This window comes from Phyllopteryx taeniolatus, chromosome 18, assembly GCF_024500385.1.
Source record: "Phyllopteryx taeniolatus isolate TA_2022b chromosome 18, UOR_Ptae_1.2, whole genome shotgun sequence".
NCBI lineage: Eukaryota > Metazoa > Chordata > Actinopteri > Syngnathiformes > Syngnathidae > Phyllopteryx > Phyllopteryx taeniolatus.
In genome coordinates, this window is record NC_084519.1 from 3,104,696 (window position 1) to 3,126,966 (window position 22,271).

General features: G+C 41.7%; 1 protein-coding gene across 5 annotated transcripts in view; it reads right to left on the reverse strand.

Annotated features, from left to right (window-relative positions):
* cd2ap (CD2-associated protein) overlaps nt 1-22,271 on the reverse strand; it is an 85,568-nt gene that overhangs the window by 28,164 nt on the left and 35,133 nt on the right. For all 5 annotated transcript variants that reach the window (XM_061753028.1, XM_061753030.1, XM_061753032.1 and 2 more), the window contains 9 exons: nt 13,819-13,984; nt 12,446-12,546; nt 11,903-12,029; nt 8,606-8,784; nt 6,439-6,526; nt 6,233-6,327; nt 5,015-5,110; nt 3,854-3,907; nt 729-765 (listed from right to left, as the gene is read on the reverse strand). In XM_061753028.1, coding sequence (XP_061609012.1) covers nt 729-765; nt 3,854-3,907; nt 5,015-5,110; nt 6,233-6,327; nt 6,439-6,526; nt 8,606-8,784; nt 11,903-12,029; nt 12,446-12,546; nt 13,819-13,984 — 943 coding nt within the window. The remainder of the gene's footprint in view (nt 1-728; nt 766-3,853; nt 3,908-5,014; nt 5,111-6,232; nt 6,328-6,438; nt 6,527-8,605; nt 8,785-11,902; nt 12,030-12,445; nt 12,547-13,818; nt 13,985-22,271) is intronic.

Genomic DNA, 22,271 nt, shown 5'->3' on the forward strand with positions numbered 1-22,271 from the left:
TAGTGAAGTGTATGAGTTAAGAAAAAGAAAATTAAAGAAGAATAAAATGCATCAACAGTAATACTTAACAGATAAAGTGTGTTTCAGCCAGTGGTGGGCAGGAGGACAAATGCATACATGCGAATGATCAGAATAGGTACCAGGACATACCCTGTAATTTATTGAGGATTGTGTTTATATACATTATCTATCTACTTTGACAAAGGGGCCATTTTTTTCCAATACAAAACACCAATATTTTCACGTTATTTGTAAAGAAAAAATATTGTGGAAGTTGATGCAAGGTAATACTGAGGAAAACCTGCTTGAAAAAATGGTGTCAGGAGAAATAAAGTAAATCCCGTAGGGGAAACATAAGTAAAAAGCAAAACATGTTTTTAGTAACATCATCGTCATGTGGATTTTCAAGTGAAGGGGTGGGGGTATTTCAATATAATCAGAAATTAGATTACGGTATAAGGCCAATGACCCAACCCGCATATGAGCTTAAGAGGTGGACTTGAATTGTGAAACATAATTGTTAATTAATTACTTGTAGTGGCTACGTCAAACCTTTACTGCAAACTAGCAGCAAATTAAATGTTGGCACCATGCAACAAACAGTAACAGTAAGCTCCGTTAAACAACAGTAATATATACACTTCAAAGCCCATGTCTTAGCGCCTTCCACACAACTGACCTGATAACATTTGAAGTAATTGAATAAGTGATGTGTTTGATGTTCCTACCTATGTGTTTTGATGGTGGAGGTGGCTTCTTTGGTTTCTGAAATAAGAAAAAGAAGCAGTGAAAAGTAGGCCATAGTGCGTAAAGGGTACTCAATAAAAGTCTCAGGAGTCTGATCATAAATACAGAGATCCCATTGCAGAAACAAGTACAGCAGACAGGAACATCAAATTAGATTTGGTCCAAATAAGGACTATCTAATAAGACGCTTTACAGCATCATTCATTGTTGAAAATGGGTCAAAACCAATTTTGAAAAAACTACTTCTTTTAACCAGCCTAATAAATGATGTAATTATAGCTCAGAAGCAAACCTTTGCATAGCACCGGTCAATGTTGGAGAATCAAATTTTTGAACTGTAAATTCACGTACAGTGGAACCTCTGTTTTTGTATGCCCTAGTTCAACTTATTTTTTCACTGAAATTTTGTCTCGTTTTTTTGTACAATTAAAAATGTACCAAATGTACCAATCTTTTGCGCCTACCCGTGTGACTTGGGCATTCATTTCCTGGAATCTAGCCCCACACAAAGCATCCCAAGGACATGCACAACTTAAGAGTGTTTTCTTGTTGCGTCACCACACAAAGCATTCCATGCGCATGCACAACTTTAGAGTGTTTTCTTGAGTCACCAGGACCATTTCGAAAGTTTTTTTGTACTTAGCTATTGAGTGTGACTATTCAATAACCCACCCTGGGGCCACAGAAAGCACCAGCCCTTTGAAAAAGAAAACACCATAAAATTCAAGAAAGAACCCATAGCAAAGTACGAAAATGGCGGACTATCCTTTCAGACAATAACCTCTCATTGACACTCTCCCTTCTTTGACATCTTTCAAGCACTATTAAGTCATCAATGAAGGTAAAAATGGTGCTTAACAGTCATTAGTCATGTTTTTTTCATATTTCATATTTTTTTCATATTCTTTTCATATTTTTCCAAAACTAGTCGCTATTCTCAAATATACTGTATATAGTTTTTGTTTATATTTTTGGGTATCTGGAATGGATTGCATTTATTGTTTTCTTTTGAAAAATAGTGTTTAAATTTTTGTGCGATTAGGTTTTACCCAGACTTTTTGGAATGTTTTCCACTGGACTAAAAAAAATAAATTCTGTGGAACCTATCCTTAGCTATTCGCTGAAATGCTAATGCTATTGCTGATACAACTATTTGTGGATATTTACATTTTAAATTATTAACATAGGCAAATATAACCCATTTTAGAGGGTGTCAGTAATTCTTTTTTTTTTTTCTCCACAATTCGTAGTATGGCTTACTTAGTCCTAATCCGTGGCGCAGAGCTGGCCTTTACTGTGCAGAGTACAGTGATGAGTGCTGATATTGTTTTTAATCACACTTTTTTTGCCACACAAAAATTGTGTTACCATTCTTTGTGTGGTGTCATCAAGAAGAGACTATTCTCTGACAACCAAACAAACCACAATGTATATTTTCATTTAGAAAAGGATGAAGTGAACCTTAATATGATTTTTTTCAACAATATTGAGATCTTTTTATAAACTTAGTAACAAAAATGACCTGCCAAACTTGGGCATTCCTTCTTATGCCTAGATCAGACTACAGGATTTTAGCCCCAATATTGGCCCGATTAGCTATTGCAGCAGAGCTCCCAGATCAGGCCCGACATATTTTATCGGGAACGACAAAACTTCTTGGAGTGTGACATAATCCACGACCAAAGATTTGATAGCCCTATGATGCCAAAATGAAAAGTCTAGCATGTTTGAATTTTGGGATAGATTCCATGTAAGTGTGGCATATGAACAACAACTCTTAGAAAGCGCCAATTCACGTTGACCAATAGGATTGCGTATTGTGACTAGTGCATCGCCTCCCGTGCTTGCCTTTGTCAACATACTTGCACGCCGTTGTCAACTTTTCTTCTTTTTTTTCTTCCTCCTTTTCCGCCAAATCCACCTGTTCCCGGTGCGGACCGGACCGGCCAAACATACGGGAAATCGACCAGCCTGCCTAAATTCTGTCCCATGCAATGTAAATCCAACTTGTGGTCTACTAAAAGTACAGACTAGTGCATGTTTGGGTTTAAATGAACGAGAACAGGAACCCTCAGCTATATGCATTGTCAATACACGCTCAATCCACCCTCACATCACAAGCTCAGCCTCTTCAATGTTTGTCTGTCCTTTGTTTTTTTGCCTTGTTTCCCTGTAGATTCCCCCTGGTAGAGCTCATAAAATTTTCCATAAAAAGTCACAACCTGTATCATTGTGTGTGTTTGGGTTCGACAAAAGACCTCTGGATATCAAGAACTCTTATCTAATTCCTGTAGCAACCTTCAGATTATGAGACTAATAAAATGTTTGTCGTAGCTTTCTCCTAAATTTTATAGAAATGAAAAGTGACGTGGTGCACCTTTTCGAGATAAAATATTTGGATTTTAAGGCTTAAACTTAGAATTACGCTAAACCGGAAGTAACGCAGGTGTTGCTTCCGGCTTTTATTATGTTTTTTTCTAACCAATATACGCTACAGCACAAACCAATGCTGACCAAAGCTTTACAGCATGATTCGACAGAACGCCGGCATGTTTACGTACAACCGTTAGTGCTAGCAGTAGCTTGCCAGGCTACATAACATTTTGTTGCCTACTTGTGAGCCGTATCGTACTAAAAGTACATGAACATACCTCATGCAATCCTTGAATGAACGTCCTCTCCCGAGCAACAGTGAGGACCACCACACTTTTTTTACTCATTTTGTTCAAAGCCCCCCGCCCCCCACAATACATTGGCACGCCGCATTGTTATTGTCGTCGCCATAGTAACATGGTCATGTTGACAGGTGACACACGTTTTCTGGTTCTGCCTCTCCGACAGTGTTTGATTTGACAAGATAAAGCCCAGTGATCGTAAAAGACGGGATGCGGTGGTATCGGAATACATGTCGTGTAGTGGTGTCAATGTCTGCCTGAGATACGGCAAGATTTGATCGCAGTCGTCTGACATAGTGCAATCGTGAAAGACCAAATTTGTCTGATCCAGGCATTACAGTGTAATTTAGTGTTGTTATTCACCCTGCAATGTGTCCATTAACATTCCTTCAATGAGCATCTTTTTATGAAGGACATGGCTGGTATCTTACCTCCTCAGAGTCTTGCTTCAGTGAGGACTTGCGTGACCCTCTAGAAATGAAAGCCTGAAACAGATCGTTTCGAAATCAATGTGGTAAAAGAAAAATGCATCCAAACTAATCGGGAGAAGCGTCATCATGCAACAAGGCAATGACCCAAAACACAATACCAACACAACAAAGGACTTCGTCAGGGAAAAAAAGTGGAAGGTCTTAGACTGGCCAGGTGATTGACTCTATAACCAAATAGAGCATGTATTTTACCTCCTGAAGAGGAGACTGAAGGGAGAAACCCCCAGAAACAAACAAGAACTGAAAGAGGCTGCAGTAAAGGCTTGGAAAAGCATTGCAAATGAAGAAATGTTGAAGTCAATGGGTCGCAGGCTTGATGCAGTTATTGCAAGTAAGTGTTATGCTACCAAATATTAAATGTTGTTCACTTTAAGTTAATTTAATGATGTCTGTTCCAATTCTTTTGCTCACTTGAAAAGTTGGTTAGTTCAAACAAAAGGTGCTCTTTCCTGGGTTGTTTAACACATCTAGATGTAAATACGATGAAATGAAAGCTGGAATTCTTAACTTTCGTTTCATATTCATCTTTTGATTTGAAACCGAAATGTCTTCAGCATACAACAAAAACAAAGGAATTGACCTTGCTGTTTCAATACTTTTAGAGGGGACTGTATATCTGACGACCCCCCCTATTAGTCTGTTCTATTGAGGTTCCACTGTATACAGAAATCCATCTACGATGTATGAATTTTCCATAGCTCTGACAGTATCAATTAAAACTAAACTGAACTTGAAGGTTAATTGAAGACTAAATTGTCCATAGGAGTGAAGGATTGGTAGTTTGTTTATATGTGCCATTGCAATTGGCTGGTGACCAGTTCAGGTTGTACCCCCATTCTCACCCAGAGTTAGCTGAGATAGGGGCCAGCACGCCCGCGACCCTAATGAGGGTAAACGGTAAGGAAAATGGATGGATTGGATATAATTGTACAGGTGTAATTCTTACATAGAAATATTTTAGTTCTAATAAGCAAATATTTTCTATAGTAGCAATGAACCACAACTATCTTCTCTGTGTTGCTAGAACTGTTAAAAAAAGGTCCTTATTTCAGAATACAAGCAAAAAAGCATTTTCATTACACTAACATGTTGTGACCTCACCTCTTCTGTCTCTGACAGCATGACAACAAAGTTGTCAGGAAAGACACCTTCTTTGCTTCCAACCACCCCTCGCCACCACCCAGGCTCTCCTGTGTCCTGTTGGAGACCAGTGGAGAGGGAACGGAATTGTCAAAACACTCACATTGGTCAAGAAATCACAGACATCTGGAAACAATGAGAAACCAAATAAAGGGTTGCATATTCCTGGTTGAGCCCTCTCATCTTTTATTCTTTTTCTGTCATTTATTTGACTGAAATTCTTTGGTTGACCCTGGCGAGGCCAGTTTCAAGGGAGACCTCTCTTACAAAACTGCTGTATGACCTTGACCACTGTGAAGTAGTTCTGTTTCAGTAAGTTACCAATCTTTTAGATGAAGGTCAACTTTGTGGAAAGCAACAATCCTATTTATTTACCATGAGGTGTCATGTGAAACATCATGGTATCAGTATGAGAGAACTGCACCCAAAGTACCCAATTTAACAGCTCTATTCCATGATAAACAAATTTGTATAGTCCAGTTAAGAAGGCAAATACATGAACATGATGAATGGGACAAGTAACTGGGAGTGCACAACTTATGATGCCGGCAAAAACTATACCAAGGATTTATAACACCAGTACTGTCCCTTCGGAAGATATAATAAAAAGGGTGCTGAAATGAACTCACTTGTGCGGTATTGTTTATCGATTTGTCGTGCAAAATCTATTTGGATTGAAAAACACTGTTTATCATTTTTTCTAGATTGCAATGCAATTATTAAGTTTTCCATTGGGGGATTAAACTCCATCCATCCATTTTCTGAGCCGCTTCTCCTCACTAGGGTCGCGGGCGTGCTGGAGCCTATCCCAGCTATCATCGGGCAGGAGGCGGGGTACACCCTGAACTGGTTGCCAGCCAATCGCAGGGCACATACAACCAAACAACCATTCGCACTCACATTCACACCTACGGGCAATTTAGAGTTTTTCAATTAACCTACCATGCATGTTTTTGGGATGTGGGAGAAAACCGGAGTGCCCGGAGAAAACCCACGCAGGCACGGGGAGAACATGCAAACTCCACACAGGCGGGGCCGGGGATTGAACCCTGGTCCTCATAACTGTGAAGCAGACGCTCTAACCAGTTGTCCACTGTGCCGCTTCAGGACTAAATAATAATAACCTAAATGGTAAGTCATTTGTATTTTTGCGCAATCAGACATCTAGTTACATCTTACCTTGCTTATAATAGAGATGATGTCGTCCTCATGCAAAGTCAGTTCATCCTCATTTGAACCCTCAAAAGGGAAGGTGACCTTACATAATTCTTTAGCTTTGGATACAGAGAATGTGGATATTCAGAGGGGGAAGGACATGGACAAGGCGCTGCATGTGCATGAACAAATAGTACATGTACTGTACAAAAGGCTGTGATGTATTTTACCTTTGTAGTTGCTCTCTCCATCACCCTTCTGCAATTCTGTCATGTTAGGAAAGGGAGGCTTTGCAACTGATGGTAATGAAGGGATTGGCTAAAATGAAGCAAACAAAACATGAAAGATGTAAATGATTTATAGGAAATGAATGGACAAGGGACTTCATATGGCAACGCTAATATAACTTAAAAAAGGGAGAAATGAATGGATCATGTTTTCATGGATGGGTTGTGTTAATTATAAAATTGTCAGTTTGATGAAGGAAGAAACTTGGCTTAAGAATAGGGAAGAAACTGTGAACTTGGTTTATACAGAAATACAGCATGTTTCTCAAGTATCGGCTTCATTTCTTTTGTATTTGGGGGACATGAAAGATTCCCATATGATAAATTGGCATAATTTGAGCAATGGGCTTAAGGGAGTAGTATCCTTAAACAGCTACATCTCAAGTTTTACAGTCTATTACATCACCTCATCACCTAACTGATGTTGATAGATGAGAGCAAAACCGCTATGACTAATACCAATGGAGTTCAGACATACAATAAATGTCAAATAAGGCAAAAAAATAAAAATAAATAAATAACTTATTAGTCGGTAGCCGACTGGTTAGAGCGTCAGCCTCGCAGTTCTGAGGACCCGGGTTCAATCCCCGGCCCCGCCTGTCTGGAGTTTGCATGTTCTCCCCGTGCCTGCGTGGGTTTTCTCCGGGCACTTCGGTTTCCTCCCACATCCCAAAAACATGCATTAATTGGAGACTCTAAATTGCCTGTAGGTGTGACTGTGAGTGTGAATGGTTGTTTGTTTGTATGTGCCCTGCGATTGGCTGGCAACCAGTTCAGGGTGTACCCTGCCTCCTGCCCGATGACAGCTGGGATAGACTCCAGCACGCCCGCGACCCTAGTGAGGAGAAGCGGCTCAGAAAATGGATGGATGGACGTTTATTTTGAGTATAACATGTAAGGTGGCCATCATCATCAATAGCTGGCAGAAGGAACAACTGCTCTGTGTCAGACCAAAGATCAGATCAGTCCAGGGTGTACCTAACTAACCTAAATCCGTTGGTATAGGCTCCAGCTTAATGACCCAGGAGAGAATGAGTGGTATAGGAAATGGATGGATGGACTAATGCAGACATAGGCAAAGTTGACAAGTGATGTGAAGTTCCCTTTTGAATTCATTAGAATGGAAACCTTCAATTGCAACTGCTGATATTACAGCTTACACTAAGTGAAAAGCCAGGTGAGCAGTAATACTGTATATGAATTATGTGGGCTATTCGATGCCAAATTGAAATATCAACCTCAGTGAAAAGAGAGGTTCAAGACTAAGAGATATGTACTAGTTGGGTTGGGGTTAGGAGCAGTGTGTGAGTAGCAGAGAACGGTAGAAGCTGAGTTATTTATTGGTTGAAAGATATTGCAATGGCTGTTGTGAAGAAGAAGAAGAAGAAAGAGCAACAGAGAGGCAGTTTCAGAAACTGAACAGGCAAATCTTGTTGCTGTTTGTCAATATAACAGTATAATAATTAAGTACATTCATTAAGTCTTCTGAGTTTGACAAAGCGTGTTCCAGACCAAGATATTTTGCATTGAACATTTTGAAAAACGTTTTTTTCCATAATCAAGAAGATTACTGTCCCAATGTCAACTCTTCCACTTTCCTGAGGTCGCAAGCACATTTCACTCTTGTGTATTTGCAAATGCGTAGATACATTTTTTAAAGGTTTATTTATTTCATGTTTTTTAAACACGGCCCAGTACCAAATGGCTAGTCCGCGGTCCAGTGGTTGGTGACCACCATTTGTGTCATTTGTTATCTTGAAAATGCATAGTGAGTTATTTTGAACACTAGTAGACAGTAAAACTGAATTCCGACTAAACAGAACAAACAAAAAACAAATGAAAATAACGACAAGACGTAAATCCTAAAGGTCTCGAGCAGTACTTTTGTTTAAATTCTTGGTTAAAGCACAAATTTTATACTCTCTATAAATCTACTTGGTTGTGTCGCTGTCCCAAAACATGGCACAACTTTACAAAAATGTGGCTAACAGAATTATACTGCTGTTATTATTATTATTATTTTTTAAATCTTTGCTATGTGCAGTTTCTTTTTATGTCCCATACAAAGACAAAAGTAAAAGAGAATATTTAGTACTGTAATCAAACTCACATTTTCCTTTTTTTCTCCTGTATCCAGATTGGGGATTCGTAGCATTGATTTTACTGACCCTTCTTTGAAAATATCCCCATAACCGATACGTTGGATTTTTTTGGGCTGGACAATAGCTCCATTGCCTGAAGCAGGTTGGGGCGAAGATGAGGTTGCTGAGTTTTCTACACCATGTCCTTCTGTGGAGGAGATGCATTAAGGGAAAACAGAAAATGTAGTCAACAAGTACAGTACAACAGCTTTCAGCTTTCCATGCTGGTGCTCACAAGGACACTATTCCTATGATTGCGGATAATTATTTTAATTGATGAAAAGTTTTGTTTTGCCCCTATTATATCACAGGTTGCATGCAATAAACATACTGATCTTTGCCACCCAACCACCGAACATGAAGCAGTAAAGTAAAAATTTAATCTACAGCGCCATCAAGTGTAGGTCTAATTTAGCTGCAGCCTTACCTTCCAGTTAATATGCTTGGTTTACATTATGTTCCCAGTTGACATAGCAGCCCCGTCTTCCTGAAACACAGTTCGCCGTGGGATTTGCCATTTTTTCCCCTATTTTCTCACGGTCTCTCAAGGTATACATGATTGGCCATGGGCACACTATAGATCAGGCCTAGGTCTACCACAGATTTCAGGACGTTCATTCTTGGCCCATCACGTTCTGATCAAGGTTTGAAATGTATTTAATATTCCGTAGAGGCTTGATACACGAAGCTCGGATGCCAGACAGCTTCGGAGCACTTTTGTCCACATCAGACTCAAATGAGGCTCCCCTGCAGGGCCCGGCTTAATACGCCTTCCATTCCCAAATCATTTGCGCCATGTCACACCGTAGTAGGATGGAACGAGCCGTACTGTGGCGGGACGCGCCGTGATTGAACGCGACGAAACAGCTACCATACACCCGAACTCAACGTGATAATTGGGACAAAACGCGATGAAAAAAAATGCAGCAGAATGTGACAAAATGTGAAAAGATTGTCCAGGGAAATGCATATGCTTGTTAAAATGCTGACCGCCTCCATTTTTGTTACACCCTATTACGTACTGTCATGTTTTGTTACGTTACTCTAATTTACTATGACTGACTAGGTCCGCACAGTGACTGGTGTGGCAATTTTCTTTCAGGCTGAGTTAGAAGTTACTAAGAAGCTCGGTCATCCGGGAGGATCTGCGTAGAGCCGCTGCTCCTCCACATTGAGAGGAGCCAGATGAGGTGGCTGGGGCATCTGATTTGGATGCCTCCCGGACGACCCAGGACACGCTGGAGAGACTGTCTCTTGGCTGGCCTGGGAACACCTTGGGATCCCCTCGGAAGAGCTGGATGAAGTGGCTGGGGAGAGGGAAGTCTGGGCGTCCCTGCTAAAGCTACTGCCCCCGCGACCCGACCTCGGATAATCTGTAGAAAATGGATGGATGGATAACCTTGTAGAATAAACTTATAAGACAAAAGGCGTTTGACATCCTTGGTCAGGAAGGGGCAAAATCGGGACAAAACGACTGTGTGTGTAAGTGTGTACCTGGCATAAGTCTCTAGAGCAGTGGCTCTCAACCTTTTTAGGGTCCAGGGCCCCCGACTTCAACATTAGAAATGGGCAAGACACCTTATTAAAATGCAATGAATTACACTTGTGAAACAGATGGAATTAGAGAAAAATCAAGTCCTGTACCCTGCCCTGTGTAGTTTAGATATATCAAGGTCTCAGTCACATTTGGGTAAAATCATCCCCTCTCTATAAATGTCATAGGATCTTTTTAAAAAGGTATTTTATTTTCACGGACTCCTTGCAATTACACCACATGCCATCTTGCTCAATGTACAGCTTCAGCTGTTCAACAGTTCGGGGTCTCCGTTGTCGTATTTTACGCTTCATAATGCGCCACACATTTTCAATGGGAGACAGGTCTGGACTGCAGGCAGGCCAGTCTAGTACCCACACTCTTTTACTACGAAGCCACGCTGTTGTAACACATGCAGAATGTGGTTTGGCATTGTCTTGCTGAAATAAGCAGGGGCATCCATGAAAAAGACGTTGATAAATGGCTTTTGCTTTGCATAGTAGAGTTTCAAGTTGCACTTACGGCTGTAGCGCTGAATTGTATTTACTGAGATTGGTTTTCTGAAGTGTTCCTGAGCCCATGTGGTGATATCCTTTACACACTGATGTCGGTTTTTGATGCAGTGCCACCTGAGGGATCGAAGGCCACGGGCATTCAATTTTGATTTTTGGCCTTGCCGCTTACATTTCTCCAGATTCTCTGAACCTTTTGATGATATTATGGACCGTAGATGATGAAATCCGTAAATTTATTGCAATTTTACATTGAGGAACATTGTCCTTAAACTGTTGGACTATTTTCCCACGCACCTGTTCACAAAGAGGTGAAGCTCGCCCCATCTTTGCTTGTGAATGACTGAGCAATTCAGGGACCCTCCTTTTATACCCAATCATGGAACGTGTTGCAGCCATAAAATTCTAAGTTAATGATTATTTGCTAAAAACAATTAAGTTTATCAGTTTGAACATTAAATAGCTTGTCTTTGTAGTGTATTCAATTAAATATAGGTCGAACATTCGCAAATCATTGTATTCTGTTTTTATTTATGTTTAACCCAACGTCCCAACTTCATTGGAATTGGGGTAAATGACAAAAGGTAATAGCTCTATACAAACCATCAAGCTTTGTTATCTCACCTGGCTAGGTTTACGAGAGCCATAGATAGAAAAGAAAGAGAAAAAATCTCATCTTGCTAGGTCGCTACAGTGCGTCATCCTTTTTCATCAAAGCCTTTCTTCTTTCGTCTTCATTTTTTCCACCAAGTGCCCTCATTTCTTCCCTCACTACATCTATTAACCTTGTCTATTAACCTCATACCATTACCATTGCATTACAGATCATACAAGTACAATGCTTACCTTGAAGTGGACAAAGGCATGCCTGTTTTTGAGGATTGAACTGACTTTACAAAAGAGTGACTGCATAGTTTTAATCAAGAGTCGGCATTTTTCTGGGATAATTTTGGTTTAGGATATGGAACAAATATTCCCTTCAACCTCCCTAGTTATGACGTCATTTTCGCAGATGCCTGTACATCTTTTAAATCATAATTACCTTTTAAAAGAGCAAAAACAAAACATACAAAACTTTTTTAAAAAAAATCTAATGTATCGGATTTAACGGAGTGCCCCAAGAAAGTGTTAGAATTCAGTCAGAAGTGGTTCTGTGACAGTGTACATTTTGGAGGTGTGGCTTAGGCAAAAGGTAAATCATTTGCTGTCGTGACTCATACCAGCCTCATCTGCCGTACTGTCGTTTGAGTCTCCGTCTTCTTTCGTTACCTCCACCTCTTTGACAAAGTTGGACGGGAAGAGCCCTGACTTGCCGTTAATGACGCCACTCCACCAACCCTCTTCAACCTGCATACACAAACAGATAAATTAGGACTGCTGCTTTGAAATTGCCAACTACTGAATTTATATTTCTGTTGAAACACTTGACAGCTAGCTGTTACTTTGTATACTTGTATAGCTTCCTCAATATTATTGCAACGACAAACTGCAACTTGTTTTTCAGAAAGTGAAAGAAATGACACACTCATTTTATCCCAACACCCCATATGCTTGATGACTCTCACTCTACCTTGTTTCACCATAACACTAAAAAGTTAGTAATAACCTTTTACAACCTGCTACTATAAAAACTGTTAAACCGTTCAGCAATACAGCACACAAAACAGTATTTTGCCTTAGGTTTTTTTTCTTAATAAAGACTATAGAGTACATTTGATGTAACCCACTTGCATCTTAGAAACTATGTAGAAAGTTAGAAATACCTCTTCAGTGATGTCTACAATATCTCCAACTTTTAATTCCAGCTCATCTTCATTCTGAGGCTGATACTCAAAGAACACTTTGCAGCGTCTCTTCTTCAGCTCTGTGAAAAGAAGGTTGGGACGAAGTAAACAAACCGGCTGTGTAGCTTCATTTGTATGCATTTTTACATGTTCACACCTGCAGGTCCTTTAATGTTAAAAAAGAGGGCGGTATGAGAAAGCAAGCAGTGTAAAAGAGTAAACTGTAGGAAATTGAAGCACGATGGAGAAAATAATTATATCTGGGATGTTTCAGTGGGAGGCCCTAGACATAACCTATTGATCAAGCACAGCTGCAAAGAAAATACGTCACAAAAAGTTGGTACTTAGTTCAACTGCCCCAGGACAAAGCTATTCAAGTGGTACAACATGGGTGTGTGCACCATCTTAATCACAAATGACTTTCACTTCCTGATAAATGAATAATCTCTACTTGCCTAATACCCAAAAACAAAATATTATAATTTTTTAAAAATTAAAAATTGTGGAAAAAACAATATATATATTTTTAAAGAATTAGATATCACATTAGCAGTATTACAGTTTGTTGTAAAATTTCAACCTGAGGACTCCTGACTAAGAGTAGCCATTTTCCTAAATTTCCTTGATCAAGTATGGGGAAACTTATTTTAATTGAGTATATTAATCTGTCTGCAAGACAAATGCCATAGCGGAAGTCTACAAGGATGTAGCTTGGATTCACGTCATGTTTTGTCCTTCTTCAGACAGAGCCAAGCAGCGCACTCTATTTTGCCTCAATTGCTTCAATACTAAATTAATCAGCAATCAATTCTTCACTATCGACAAGTTCTTATTTATCATTTAATCGGTACAAAAATTATTAGGCCCATCCCTATCACATACAGTTAGAAATAAGAGTCTCTAGTCTGATGAAACCAGAACTGAACCATATGGCCTCATTCCTAAGAAAGATGTGCGAAGGACATAAAATAATGCCGGTTGAGCATCTCTTAAAGTCTCCCCCAAGTTTACTAAGTTTATGCAGACAAATCCTGGCTGAATCATAAAAGTCCAGTGTGCTATGTTTATCCTGTTTATAGTCACAGAGGAGCTGAAGTCTATCCCAACTAATTGGGACTACAGGTTAAGCATACTCTGGACTGATCACTGACTCACTAACAGGGCTGACGGATAGAAACAACCATTCACGGCTCATGCTCACACAAAGTAAACTCTACAGAGAAAAGTCAGCAGTTTGCTTAAAAATACTTACATACAACACAATACGCACAATACAGTATGTTTCCAACATAAATGTAAGAAAAAATTAAGTGTTGATTTTTCCTATATTCAAAAAGTGTAATATTTCTTACTTTTTGTGGGAGCTGGTCGTGGCTGGAAACCACCTGTTGGGATACCAATGGTACTCATTCTCTGAACCAAGTTGGCAACATTCCCAACAGACTTCTCTCTCTTCAGAGGCTGAGCATATTCCTCTTTGTGGTCAGTTCTTGCTTCCTTGGCCTCCTGTTTTATTTCCTTTGAGAACAGCATGTATAGAACATGAATATTCAGTAAAAACAAAATTATTATAGGGGTAAACATTGCATTTGGAAATTCACTTCATATCTGTTGCTGACACATTTTTTAAGGTGTGCCACCGTTTTAAGTTTTAGGGTATATCTCAAGTTCCCAAAATAAATGAGTTGTTTTAATCTAAAACAAAAACCAAAATAGACAGATTTAGAAATCACTCTACCAATGACCCCTAAAACTAAATTTCTCCTCATGACTAAGGTTAAAACAGACATAAAATATATTCTTATACACAGGTTATGCTTGACATTGAACAATTGACCACATTAATGCCCTATGGAGGGCACAAGCCAGTGCAAACTGTAGGCCGGTCCCAAGCCCGGATAAATGCAGTGGGTTGCGTCAGGAAGGGCTTAAAACTTTGCCAAACAAATATGAGCGTTCATCTAAAGAATTCCATACCGGATCGGTCGTGGCCCGGGTTAACAACGTCCGCCCCCGGCACCGTGAACCTGCAGGGCGCCGGTGGAAATTCAGCTACTGTGGGTCGAAGACGAAGGAGATGTGGAAAGCGGGTTCTTTGGCAGAAAGAAAAGAGGAAAGCACAGAGCCTATAATTGAATGTGGGGACTTCGAATCTTGGGACTATGACAGGACAGTCTTGGGAATTGGTTGTCATGATGATTAGGAGAAAGGTTGATATATTGTGTGGAAAGGAACTTGGAGGGACATATGGTAGTAGACTTTGCAAAAAGGATGGACATGGCCGGAGTGAAGACTTTTTTCCAGAAGAGGCAGGAACATAGGGTGACCTACAAGAGCGGAGGTAGAAGCACGCAGGTGGATTACATCTTGTGAAGGTGGATTACATCTTGTGAAGGAGGTTACCAACTGTAAGGTAGTGGTAGGGGAGAGTGTGGCTAACCAGCATAGGATTGTGGTGTGTAAAATGACTGGTGGTGGGGAGGAAGATTAAGAAGACAAAGGCAGAGCAAAGAACCATGTGGTGGAAGCTTAGAAAGGAAGAGTGTTGTGCGGCTTTTCGAGAAGAGCTGAGACAGGCTCTCGGTGGACAGGAGGAGCTGCCAGAAGACTGGACCACTACAGCCAAAGAGATCAGAGAAACAGGCAGGAGAGTACTTGGTATATCTTCTGGCAGGAAAAGAGAGAAGGAGACTTGGTGGTGGAACCTCAAAGTACAGGAAATCATACAAGGAAAGAGGTTAGCTAAGAAGAAGTGGGACACTGAAAGGACCGAGGAGAGGAGAAAGGAATACATTGAGATGAGACGTAGGGCAAAGGTAGAGGTGGCAAAGGCAAAGGATGACACGTATGCCAGCAGTGTGCTGGACAGATGGAAAGAATACTTTGAGGAGTTGATGAATGAGGAAAATGAGAGAGAAGGAGTAGAAGAGGCAAGTGTGGTGGACCAGGAAGTGGCAATGATTACTAAGGGGGAAGTTAGAAAGGCACTAAAGAGGATGAAAAATGGAAAGGCAGTTGGTCCTGATGACATTTCTGTGGAGGTATGGAAGCATCAAGGAGAGGTGGCTGTGGAGTTTTTGACCATCTTGTTCAACAGAATTCTAGCGGGTGAGAAGATGCCTGAGGAATGGAGGAAAAGTGTGCTGGTGCCCATTTTTAAGAACAAGGGTGATGTACAGAGCTGTGGGAACTATAGAGTTGATGAGCCACACAATGACGTTATGGGAAAGTGGTGGAGGTTAGGACAGAAGTGAGTATTTGCGAGCAACAGTATGGTTTCATGCCTAGAAAGAGTACCACAGATGCATTATTTGCCTTGAGGATGTTGATGGAAAAGTGCAGAGAAGGTCAGAAGGAGCTACATTGTGTCTTTGTAGATCTAGAGAAAGCCTATGACAGAGTACGCAGAGAGGAACTGTGGTACTGCATGGGGAAGTCTGGAGTGGCAGAGAAGTATGTTAGAATAATACAGGACGTGTACGAGGGCAGCAGAACAGTGGTGAGGTGTGCGGTAGGTGTGACAGAGGAATTTAAGATGAGACATCGTGATCTGCAGTGAAAGCAGGGAGCAGATGTAGGAACAGTTTGAAAGATGGAGGCGTGCACAGTAGAGCAATGAAGATTACCCGAAGTAAAACAGAATATATGTGCATGAATGAGAGTGGTGGAGGGGGAAGAGTGAGGCTACAGGGAGAAGAGAGCAAGGGTGGAGGAGATCAAATACTTGGGGTCAACAGTCCAGAGCAATGGTGAGTGTGGTCAGGAAGTGAAGAAACGGGTCCAAGCAGGTTGGAACGGATGGAGGAAGATGTCAGGTGTGTTATGTGACAGAAGAATCTCTGCTAGGATGAAGGGCAATGTTTACAAGACAGTGGTGAGGCCAGCCCTGATGTACGGATTAGAGACAGTGGCACTGAAGAGACAACAGGAAGCAGAGCTGGAGGTGGCGGAAATGAAGATGTTGAGGTTCGCTCTAGGAGTGACCAGGTTGGATAAAATTAGAAATGAGCTCCTCAGAGGGACAGCGAAGGTTAGATGTTTTGGAGACAAAGTTAGGGAGAGCAGACTTCGATGGTTTGGACACATCCAGAGGAGAGAGAGTGAGTATATTGGTAGAAGGATGATGAGGATGGAGCTGCCAGGCAAGAGAGCTAGAGGAAGACCAAAGAGAAGGTTGATGGATGTCGTGAGGGAAGACATGAGTGCAGTTGGTGTTAGAGAGGAGGATGCAGGAGATAGGCTTACATGGAAAAGGATGACACACTGTGGCGACCCCAAACGGGACAAACCGAAAGGAAAAGATTCTGACACTATCAGCACCAGTATATTTGTGGTTGCTGTCATCATGGCCATTCTTCTTGAGTCCCTGCCCCTATTGCTCAAACCATCTATCCTGCATTTCTCTCTTCCTGCCTTCCATCCCTCGACTCTGTCTCTTCACGTCAACCCAACTGGCTGAGACAGACAGTCGCCCAAAGAGCCTTGGTACTATTTGATGTTTCTCCCTGAAAGTGAGTTTTCTGCTTGCTCATAGGGAGTTGTTATTTTTATCTTCAGATACAATGCACGACGAGTGTGGTTTTTGAGCTACTCAATGTGTAAAGTGCCTTTGGATAACTTGGTTGTGAATTGGCGCTGAGCTGAATAAATAAAATTGACTACTAACTAATTGACTTGAATAAAATATTCACTGGGGTTGGGCGATTAACAAATATTTAATCGCGATTTCGATTTAGGCTTGTCAAAATCATAAAAACTTTATAATCGAAGAAAAATTATTAATGTGCCGCAACACCGGTTGTGTATGCAAGTTCCTGCACCATGAACGCACCCTTTGTTTCTTGTAGCAACCGTGTAACACATTTTTTATTCTGCCCTCCCTGAGTGTGCTTTACGGTGTTTATTGACATCTCAGTTTACTGTAAAACTTGACACACAAAAAAAATACTTACTCACATTGAATATTTAAATACAAGACACATATCGTTTTACAAATCGCCAGCTTATACTGTCAGTTAATGGAAAACCCTATTGACCGGCAAGCAAACATTAGACATCGGCTAGGTAGCCTTTTATCCTTTGCAAGGTCACGGACATTTTATTCTTATTGTACTATGCAACAGACAGGATCCAAAAGCATTTATTAGAACCTGTTTAAAATTCCATCTTACCTCACCTATAGCTTTTTAGACAGAAGAAGTAACGCCACTCAAGACGCGGGAAAGATTCCTCCTAAAATGTATTGTTATTGCAGTCTCTCTTGTCTGTGACATCATGAGAGCCAACAGCCAGTGACAACGATTATCATAGATGATGATGATTGATGATGAGTCAAAGCCTTTTCAATGTGCCGCTATACTTACAGGTTTGTCTCAAACATACACTGAACAAAAATATAAATGCAACACTTTTGTTTTTGCTCCCATTTTTCGTGAGCTGCACTCTAAGATCGAAACCTTTTTCTATATACACAAAAGGCCATTTCCCTCAAATATTGTTCACAAATCTGTCTAAATCTGTGTTAGTGAGCATTTCTCCTTTATTGAGATAATCCATCCCACCTCACAAGTGTGGCATAGGCTGGCCACAATAGTTTCTTTGGGACTGGCCGGGGCGCTTCGGTCAGGCTTGGAACCTCCTTAGGTCCCGGACGGGCTCGCTGACTCATCCTTCCTCGATGTGCCGGCTGAGCAACACCGAACACCAGTTGACTAACATGCATGTTATATTGTATTCATTCACTAATAACTTCAATAGACACACGATAGGCTCGAATTACTTGTGCTGGGATCACTAACAGCAACACAGGTTATATTAACATATCAACTCACAGGTTCTTACAGGTGTTCAGACACTAAAAAAGAATCCCACCGCACCACTCGTCAGTTGCACTGCCTTCATTTTCCCACATCCTGTCCTCCCCTTTCAGTCCTCTCTTATCTTGTTCTCTTGGTTAGTTATTGCATGTCCTCACTCAGTGCCACCACCACCATCTACAAATGACTGTTGTAATGTTACTTGTGTTCACACAGCACAGCAAAACTATTGCAGCACATAGGCATACAGATCCACCATTCTGCAAGGCCATGCAGCTGAACAGGACAGGTATAAATAATCAGAATCAGAATCATCTTTATTTGCCAAGTATGTCCAAAACACACAAGGAATTTGTCTCCGGTAGTTGGAGCCGCTCTAGTACAACAGACAGTCAATTTACAGAACACTTTGGAGACATGAAGACATTGACAAAAAACAATTGTGCAAAAAGATGCAGAGTCCTCTAGCACTTAGAGCAGTTTGAATGACTAATATTGCAATAGTCCGGTGCGCTGAGACTTCAAGGAGTGTATGCGGTTTAAAGTGACGAGTAGTGCTATAATCTGGGAGAATGTTGGTTGTGCAAATGTTACAGATACTCCTCAATCAGTGTGCAAATGGGGCAGATGCTACTCTGGCATGAGTGGCCAGTATATGCAAATAGTGCAGCATGGCGAGACAACTACAGTGAGTGCACGAGTAATACATAATTGGCCCCACAGAAATGTGACAATGAACTCAAGTCAAAAAATTGCCAGCTTGTTGTAATGGAATTATAGGTTAGGTGTTTAAGAAGTTGATCTCAAGAGGGAAGAAGCTGTTGGAATGTCTACCAGTTCTAGTTTGCATTGATCGGTAGCGCCTACCTGAGGGAAGGAGCTGGAAGAACTGGTGACCGGGGTGCGGATGGTCAGAGGATTTTGCACGCCCTTGTCTTAGTTCTGGCAATGTGCAAGTCCTCAATGGTGGGTAGGGGGGTACCGACAATCCTTTCAGCAGTTTTGATTGTCTGTTGCAGTCGGAGTTTGTCCTTTTTTGTAGCAGCACCAAACCAAACTGTGATGGAAGAACACAGGACTGATTCGATGACCGCTGTGTAGAACTGTCTCAGCAGCTCCGGTGGCAGGCCGTGCTTTCTCAGAAGCCGCAGGAAGTACATCCTCTGCTGGGCCTTTTTGAGGACGGAGTTGATGTTGGTCGCCCACTTCAGGTCTTGAGAGATTATAATTCCCAGGAACTTGAAGGTCTCGACGGTTGACACAAGGCAGCAGCTGGACAACGTGAGGGGCAGCTGTGGCGAAGGATGCCTCCTGAAGTCCACGATCATCTCTACAGTCTTGAGCGTGTTCAACTCCAGGTTGTGTCGGCCGCACCACAGCTCCAGCCGCTCCGCTTCCTGTCGATATGCAGACTCGTCACCGTCCTTGATGAGGCCGATGACAGTGGTGTCATCTGCAAACTTCAGGAGTTTGACAGTTGGGTTCGCTGAGGTGCAGTCGTTCGTGTAGAGAGAGAAGAGCAGCGGAGAGAGGACACAACCTTGGGGCGCCCCACTGTTGATGCTGCGTGTGGATGAGGTGGCCTCCCCCAGCCTGACCTGCTGTGTCCTGCCCGTCAGAAAGCTGTAAATCCACTGGCAGATGGCAGGTGAGACGCTGAGCTGGAGAAGCTTGGATGAAAGGAGTTCAGGGATGATGGTGTTGAACGCTGAGCTGAAGTCCACGAACAGGATCCTCGCGTAGGTCCCTGCACTGTCGAGGTGTTCTAGGATGAAGTGCAGTCCCATGTTGACTGCATCATCCGCAGACCTGTTCGCTTGGTAGGCAAACTGTTGGGGGTCCAGCAGGGGACCTGTGACACTCTTGAGGTGGTCCAGCACAAGACGTTCAAAGGACTTCATGACCACAGATGTCAAAGCGACAGGCCTGTAGTCATTCAGACCCGATTGCAGGTTTCTTGGGGACTGGAATGATGGTGCAGCGTTTGAAACAGGATGGAACTTCGCACATTTCCAGAGATCTATTGAAGATCTGAGTGAAGACTGGAGGGAGCTGGTCCGCGCAGACTTTGATAATAATAATTCTAATCACCTGAATTTGCTTAGAGTAATGTTGTACTTTCAATCATTGAGTTACCTTGTATATGAAATGCACTGTATAAAGCTGCCAGTGCTTTGCCTTGAGCAACTCCTGCTCGTAGACAATGGGGAGAGAGGTTAGCTCGCTGGCTAACATCCAGCTAGTTGCTATTTCGCCACGTCAACCATATTACTGGTTTCGGGTGAGGTTTAACCAACTGAAACACATTGCTAATAGTGCTGCACGATTAAGGCCAAAATAATAATCATGATTATTTTGATCAATATTGTAATCACGATTATTAATCAGGCCGCACGGTGGCCGACTGGTTAGAGCGGCAGCCTCACAGTTCTGAGGACCCGGGTTCAATCCCTGGCCCCGCCTGTGTGGAGTTTGCATGTTCTCCTCGTGCCTGCGTGGGTTTTCTCCGGGCACTCCGGTTTCCTCCCACATCCCAAAAACATGCATTAATTGGAGACTCTAAATTACCCGTAGGTGTGACTGTCAGTGCGAATGGTTGTTTGTTTGTATGTGCCCTGCGATTGGCTGGCAACCAGTTCAGGGTGTACCCCGCCTCCTGCCCGATGACAGCTGGGATAGACTCCAGCACGCCCGCGACCCTAGTGAGGAGAAGCGGCTCAGAAAATGGATGGATGGATGGATTATTAATCACAATTATTCCTCATGTTTGGGAAAATAGTTTTATTGCACTATTTTTCAACAATATGTATAACATTTTTCAGTGCAAAATGAAGCTTCAAACAACAATAAATGATAGATAATTTTTTTTTAAATTTACCCCAAAAAAAGTCTACTTTAATCAATCACGAATTCTAACTTAATGGAAGCAATTACAGTTAATGCATAAAATGCAATAGCAGTCTGCAAGCAATGACTTCCCTGTTAATATAGTGAATTGTCAAGGATGGTAGTGAATTGTCAAGGATGGTATGTCTCCAACGTCACCAACTGCAAAGATCTCGACAGTTGTGATTTCCCTTTTTATTTACTTCTGTTGTGGGTTTTTTTTTTTTTTTTTTTTTTTTTTTTTACTGCAATCAGGCCAGCCCAAAGGTTGAAGTCAAGGCAGCTGCTACAACGTGATGATTAGGCCAACATCAAAACAAAAGCTTAATATATTATTACATTGGACATCAATGCCATTTTAAGCTTTTTTGAAGTTGGTCACAGAGCGCAGTGCGGTGCTTAATGAAGCCTTAACCATACATTCTCCCCCTGGTGATTGGGTGGCTGACTAGGTTACGGGCACTCCTGCATATGAAGTACTATTTATATGGAGCAGTGTGCGCATTTTAAATGTAAAAATAAAAAATGTAAACTAAAAAAATAAATAGCCTCTGATCAGGCTCATTTAATTGTGGCAACTAAAATAGCGATCACGATTAAAATTCGATTAATTGTGCAGCCCAAGTTGCAAATAATGTTGATAGGGAAATAGTCAGTGATAAAAGTAAGAAGTGTTTGTGTGTGAATGAGAGAGAGAGTGAGCGAGAGGGAGGATAAAATTCAATTTTTATTGCAGGGATAAACCCCTGCGTGCGGTTGAGGGGATGGCGAGAGAATTGTGTGTGTGTGTGTGCGCAACAGCAAAGCATTCATGTCTAAAACTGCAAGGAAATAATGTCTATTTCCGCTACTACAGGAGGTGCAGGCAGCTGGATATAAACACACGAGAATGACGGAAACAACCACAATAGGCAACAAAGAGAACGTGCATCCTTGAGGCCTCTTTATGCTCCCGTGCTCGTGCGGCCAACAGCGACCGCATTGCATCACGTGACCTACGCATTGGGAAGCGCGGCCCCTATGCGGCCCCTCTGCGTCACCTGAGCGGAGATCATCTCTCGTAATTGGTCCGTTTTAGTCACATGACATACTCAGCGCTCCCC